This window comes from Humulus lupulus, chromosome 7, assembly GCF_963169125.1.
Source record: "Humulus lupulus chromosome 7, drHumLupu1.1, whole genome shotgun sequence".
In the NCBI taxonomy this organism is placed as follows: domain Eukaryota; kingdom Viridiplantae; phylum Streptophyta; class Magnoliopsida; order Rosales; family Cannabaceae; genus Humulus; species Humulus lupulus.
The window spans coordinates 85,419,977-85,426,973 of NC_084799.1; the positions used below are offsets into that span (position 1 = coordinate 85,419,977).

At 29.8% G+C, this 6,997-nt stretch overlaps 1 protein-coding gene across 1 annotated transcript; it reads right to left on the reverse strand.

Moving 5' to 3' along the window:
• Positions 1-217: 217 nt before the first annotated feature.
• Positions 218-4,857, reverse strand: LOC133791941 (mitochondrial fission protein ELM1-like). Its single transcript, XM_062229849.1, has 5 exons — positions 4,735-4,857; positions 1,497-1,646; positions 1,227-1,353; positions 697-809; positions 218-241 (listed from the first exon to the last, which is right to left on the reverse strand). Exons 1-5 carry the CDS (start codon positions 4,855-4,857, stop codon positions 218-220), a joined length of 537 nt encoding a protein of 178 aa, XP_062085833.1.
• Positions 4,858-6,997: the final 2,140 nt, after the last annotated feature.

Consider the following 6,997-nt stretch of genomic DNA (forward strand, 5'->3'; position numbering starts at 1 on the left):
TGCTCACGTCCGTCCACAATATTCTCTGGTCGATGGTCTTTCTGGCGATGCATCAACTGATCCAATCGACTAACCACCGTGGCCATTCCTTGTTCCAACCTAGGTAATACTTTCAATTTTTCTGTGACAGCAGCCAACTCCCCTTGTACAGTGGCGATTAAACCCTCCACTGTTTCCATACGAGTTTCCATCTTAGTAAGAACCATGAATTCGAATCTCAGACGGCGCCACTTGATACACTCTGATAGTATATCACAGAAAATATAAAACAAGAATGAGGAAAATGAGAGAGAATTTTATTGAAATAACAAAGAACAATCCAGGATATTCGAGAGACCTGGTTTCTCTCCAAGAGCTAGCGCTCAATTACACAAAATCATACATGCCTAACTCCTCATTCTCATCCCTTTTTATTCCCCTGACTTACCCAAACACGCTTGATCCCAAACAGGAAACAAACCCAAAACAGAAACTATTAAAATAGAAATAGCCATTAAATAAAAATCAAACCAAATCACTAAACTTCCATAAAGAATTCAACCAGCCATTGACCATTAATTGTGTTTCCTCCTAGCATAGGTGTACCGTATAGGAGGTTTATCAGATACATGTTGATGACAGCATCAGCCAGCACATGATATAATATAGCCACCACTTAGCGAAGACAAATCTGCAGAAATGTTGTGCATGACGTACCTTTTCAGGAGTCCTATCAGCAAAACATATTTTGATAGTTCCACAGATTACAAGAACGCTAAGCAAACTGGATGTCAACTGCTTTGCAAGGTCCGCACCAAAACGACAACAACCTATTAAAAAAGTTGTGATAGATATCATACAAATGGAGTGGTAAAACAAATAAAAATTTCTGAATCAAATATTTCAGAACTGCTTATTGTTCTTAATATTTTCAGAAAACTGGAGGTCTTGACTCTGTTAAATTATTTATATATATATATAAGTAGAAAATCTGGTAAGTCAAAATCATGCCCTTTTTACCAGGATGTTCAACGCACTCCTGAGTTCCAAACATATGATTTGTTTTTTAAGTTTTATGTTGGTTTTCATGTCGAAACACATTTTATTGAAGCCGGGAATTAAAGCTTAACAAAACATAATTACTCTAGCATTAAATATTATAACAAAAATCTGAACTATATTATTTATATTTTTCATAAGCAAAAGATATATCAAACACTAACCAATTCAGGGTGAAATGAAGGTACCTGTAGGCCCACCAACATAAACCACAAGTAAGGGCTTTGGCAGAGGTGCAAACTCATCATGCCATGTACTAGCTGCACTACGAAGAGCAGTGGAATCAATTTGATGTAAAGCTCCCACTGTCAGGACCTGTCTTTAGAAAGGGTAAGATCAATTACAATACCAGGTAAAAAAATTAGAAAATAATATAGCACATTAGCACTTAAGAATAGATAGCAGGATAGAAAAATAAAGCATGAGCAGATTCCATTTTCGAGGCATGACCTACGCACCACATGCTTGCCAGGGGGTTCCTGAGGAGTAATCCACTTCCTAAGAAATCGAGGAACCTGCTCTTGTCCTTGAGGGGTCAAAGGATAATAGTCATGTTGAGGAGTGATAACTAAGTCAAACCGATTCAATTGTGTTCTGGGGTGTTGTATCTGCAAGAATATATACAATAAAAGAAAAAGAAAGTCATAATCCACAATTTTGAAATATAATATTGCCTATTACCTTGACATAGAAATTAGATGTCGTTCTTATAGGCTTGGTTTTTAATGCATAAAGATTCAACATCCAAGTTTACCAAATTTTGAGGCAAATGACCCCAAAATGAGAAAATTTTCCAATGTTGACAGCTAACAGCGTTACATTCAGTATACAAATAAAAAATGATAAATAGAAAAATCAGAGGGTTTCTCAGTGTTTTTCAATCCGTGAACCGTTTTCGACGCGATTTTTTTTTATGACCTTGTATATTGTAGCTATTTAGAGCATCTGCAAATTTTCAGAAAATTCCGAATAGTTTACAGTACCGAAAACTAGGTTCAAACATATTGATTTCCACTCGTATAAAAAAATTAGTCACGGGTGCAACAACATGTTTGAACTTAGTTTTCAGTACAGTAAACTATTCGAAATTTTCTGAAAATTTGCAGGATGCTCCAAATAGCTACAATATACATGGTCATAAAAAAAATCGCACCGAAAATTATTCGCGGGTTGAGAACACTGAGAGCCCCACCAGTAGGGATTAAAGTGAAGCCCCTATAGAAAAATTATCCTATATATATATACATACATATATATATATATATATACATATTTTTAAATTTGAATCATCTTCTGTGTAGCCCAATTTACTAAGTTTGATTTATTGTAGCCCAATTTACTAAGTTTGATTTGATTTATTTTGTATTCTTTTGATCGAGAAAAAGTTAAGAATTACCTACTTTTACGAGTAGCTAACTAAAATTAGACACTAAATATATTTATTTACCTATTATAATCATGAGATTCTCAAATTACCCTTATTTGAGCACATGGTTCTAACTGTTGTTGTAATGTGTATTATATGTGTTTAAATTGGAAATATATTCTAATTGTAGTATGTCATATATATGTGTGACAACTATATTTATAGAAATATTTTCGATTTATGAAAAATTATTCTTTAAAATGTAAAAATCAATGCTTAATATGTAAATCATAAATCTTAAAGGGAATTTTTCAAAAATATGGTTTTTATACCATTAATGTGCAAAAATATGGAAGTTATACTTTTCTTAATTTGTATGGAAAATTTATTAAAGAAAAAGTTAAAGTATGGGAAACACAATTAATAGCTAACTAAAATATGGAAATGTCACATTTTTTTTATCATAGTTATGTTTTCTTTGATTTTGAAGATAATTTTATTTTTATTTTTTTCCATCATTTTTTTCTTTTTTTTTCTTTTTTTTTTCCCTTGTTTTTTCTTCCATTTTTTCCTTTTTCTTTTTTTTTTCTACCAATTTTTTCCTTCATTTTTTTTCTTTCCATTTTTTCATTCTTCTTCTTTTTTTTTTTTTTATTTTTATTCATTTATCTATTTTTTTTCTTTCATTTGTATTTTTTTTTTCATATTTTTTCATTTTATTTTTGTATTTATTATTTTCTCCTTCTATTTTTTTTTCTTTTTTCACACATATGAGCTTTTTTTTTCTTCTTCCATTTTTTTCTACCAATTTTTTCATTCATATTTTTTTTCTTTTCATTTTTCCATTATTTTTCTTATTCTTCTTTTCATTCTTATTTATTCATCTATTTTTTTTTCATTCATCATTTCTTTTATTTTTTTTCATTTTTGTACTTATTCTTTTCTCATTCTATTTCTTTTTTTTTTCACACATATATTTTAACATTACATAATTATTCTACTATTTTTTTATTTATTATCTTTTATTATTGTAATTTTTTTTATAGTTTTTTCCACTATATGTAAAAAAAATTCAAATCAATTTTTTCAACATTTTCTTATTACTGTAACACTTATAGGAATACCAAAATTTGGAAATAAAACTAATAAAAATATGAAAACGTGAATGGGCAACTGGTTACCTTCACATTATTTGTGTATATATTTCTGATGGTAACTAGTTACTTTCACGTTCTGGTGTATGTATATTTATGGTAACTAGTTACTTATGATACTAAAATCATAGTTACTTCTTCTTCCTTTTTTAATGAAGTGTTCTTCCATTTTTTTTCTTCAAATTTGATGTTTCTTTTCATATTTAATATGAGTAACTCGTCACCCCTCTTAGGTAATTGGTTACCCCTCTTATGGCAGAAAATTACTCATCTCAGGATAACTGGTTACCCCTCCTGGTGCATGCTATTTAACCTAGCTCTAGAATTTTTTTTAAGATCAATCAAGTAACTAGTTACTCTACCCAGGATTTGAAAAAAAAAATGTACAATCTTAAAAAAAACATGTTTATAATAAATAAATAATAATTTTAAAAACAATTCATATTACAAAAAAAGAATTTGCAAAACAACCAAAGAAAAATTTAATATAAAATTAATAATATAAAAAACAAATAACCTAAAAAAAAATAATCAAATTACAAACATAGCATTCCAAATTTGATTAAGAGTAAAACTATGGCATAAACCAACTTTTATACAAAAATATGGGAAAATAAACACATAAAAGTGAAAATTCTTAAAAAAAAAGCCATAGATTAACTTTTTTTGAAAAAAAAGCCATATTTTTGCACACTCTATTAAAAATCTCATATAACATGTCATTTCTTCAATCTTAAAATGTAAACAACAATCATTTAAAATATAAACCTGAAGACATAAAATATAGATCACAACCCTTTAAAATTTTAACCTCAAGCCTTAAAATTTAAACTTCAACTCTTCAAAATGTAAACCACAAAGCTTAAAATATAAATCATCACTCTTTAATATTTAAACCACAAGCCTTAAAATTTAAACCGCGACTTGTAAAAATTTAAACCAAAAGGCCTAAAATTAAGGAAATTTTACACAAAATGCCAAAATTGACACATTTATTACAAAAATATTGTCAAGCGGATTTTTTAACATTTTTACTATTTGATGTTTACTTATATACTATTTGTTAAGTTTTATATTTACAATACTACTATTTTCTTTACTGACACCTATCGATCACTTTTTATCTTTTTTTTTCTTCCTCCATCTCCTTCTCTCTCTTATTCTTCCTCCTCCAACATGTTTTCTCTCTTCTTCCTCAATTTCATCTCTACCTAAGCTCCAACTGTTCTTCATCATCCCTTCGGTCTCCCCGTTGCAACACTCCGGCAGCTTCCAACCCATTTTCTCCGTCGTCGGCATTACCCACTGTGTTTTTGTATTTTCGTTTTGTTGATTTTTGGTTGATTTGATTTTTTTACTCCTTTAGTTGTTGTGTATTTTATTATCTTGCTGCTTTTTATTTGTTTTGTTACCTTGTGTTTTGGTTTATTTTGTTCTATTTTCACATATGTTAGTGCATTTTTTTCCCATTGCATGCAATGTGTTTGATGTAATGCTTGAATGATTGGGGTTTGGTTGTTTAGTGCTAGTTTTATAATTCTTTTGGTGTGTTTATTTTTTATTTTTATTAAGTGTATTTTAGGTTTTATGTTGAGTTTTTTTTAGGTTGTCTTTCTGTTGTTCTGTAATGAATGTGGTGTTTTTTGTAGCGTCCTTTGCTGGGTACTTTGTCGATGAAGCAATTGGAAATATGGACAGTGATAGTGAATCTCCAATCAAATAGAAAGGTAGATCGAGGGTTTTTGTAGTGGGAAAAGTAATCATGCATATCAAAGTGATCAAGGTTGCAACAACAAGAAAGCAACACAAGAGCTACTATTTTTATGCTTTTGACATATGTTCATTCATTTCAAATTATAGACATCCATATTTTTAAGTTTAGTTTAATTCTTTATTACATCCGAATTCTGGATTATTTTAAAGTTCTTATTTTTAGTTTGTATAAAGGTTGGACATCACATTTCATCCAAAATTAAGGATTCCCTTGAGCTTTTGTTTTGGCAAAATACTGTTTGCAATTTATGATATCAATAGTTGTATTTTTAAAGCTTTCCTACTGGTTTTAGTTTTGCCAACATTACATCAATACCAAAGCAACACAAGATAAACTGGTAAAAGGAAAAAAATCACTAATAACAACTTTACAACAACACAATAGCAACGCATCTTTGATACATTGTTGATTCTCTACAGTAGAAAAAGAGAATGAGTGACTATTGTTTTTGTGTCTGTTATACTCACATAAGGGATACATTGGAATCAATTTATTTTATATTCAACTGCAAGTAAATAATGTGACTGTCATTATAAATTATTTTTAGGAGCGGGTAGCATTATTTTGACTTGATATTTATAGTTGAAGTTTTGTTGTTTTCGTGTTGCTTTGTAGTTGTTGATGCAGCTTTTGTGGGAGGTCTTTGTATTTTGCAGTGTTTTGGCATCAATTTTCCACTATCTTCAAAGTTGGTATCGATTTCATTATCTAAGATGAGCATAAAGTACAGTCTTTTAAAATGTTAGCATTGTCATTTTCACTTTTATATAATTTTAAGTGACAACAACACCAAGACAACAATCGAACAACTGAACAACAACATATGTTATATTAAAATTTTAAAATACCTTTCCTTGTTCTTAATATACTACCCAGATTTTTCAATTCAGTGTTTTCCCTTCTAGATTTGCAAAGTTAACGAGAAAGCAACTACACTATAGAGAGAAATACCATTAAAATATGAGAATCAAATAAAGAACAATCAAATTTGATGAATAAATTAAACTAACCACACACTAAACAACTTTATTTTTTTTTAATGATTTTGTTTCAAAATGTTTGGGCAACTCTAGATCAGCGATTTTGCTGTTCACGTAAATAGCTCTTCTGTAAATCTTCTTTCGTCGGCATTAATGGAGGTCTTCTCTTGATCTTCTCTTGTTGTCATTCATGGAGATCTCCTCTTGCCGGTTGCTGCTACGACTAAATACCGAATAAAACTACTCGTCGGCGTTCATGGAGTTCTCTCCTTGCTGGTTTGCGGTGGCTGTTTACGAAAGTTGAAGCTCGCTGGCGTCGTGGGTCGCCTGAGAAGGTGGAGATCTTGTCGCCTATAAGGGAGAGAGCAAGTAGTATTTTTGAAAATAAATACTTTTGTGCCGTACAAATATTGTTTTTGCCTTGTAACAGTAAACATGTTATTTTTTTATAATATTTGGTTATTTTAGAAAAAATCTCTAAAATTAAACCACTAGACTTAGAACCTAAACCACAAACATATAAAATATAAATCATAATCTTTTAAAATCTAAGTCATGATTCTTTAAAATTTAAACCAATAGTCTTTAGAATTTAAACCACCACAAAGCTTAAAATTTAAATCACAAGGCTTAAAGTTTAAACAAAGTCTCTTTAAATTTTAAGCCACGATACTTGAATTTAAAC

What these genes read in the sequence shown, in the direction of transcription:
- LOC133791941 (XM_062229849.1), bottom strand. Translation starts at nt 4,857, where the DNA reads ATGCCGACGACGGAGAAAATGGGTTGGAAGCTGCCGGAGTGTTGCAAC. An exon ending in AGGAAGAAGAGAGAAAACAT is followed by an intron (nt 1,647 to 4,734) that starts GTTGGAGGAGGA and finishes ATATTCTTGCAG; the next exon opens with ATACAACACCCCAGAACACA. An exon ending in TTATGTTGGTGGGCCTACAG is followed by an intron (nt 810 to 1,226) that starts GTACCTTCATTT and finishes CTTTTTTAATAG; the next exon opens with GTTGTTGTCGTTTTGGTGCG.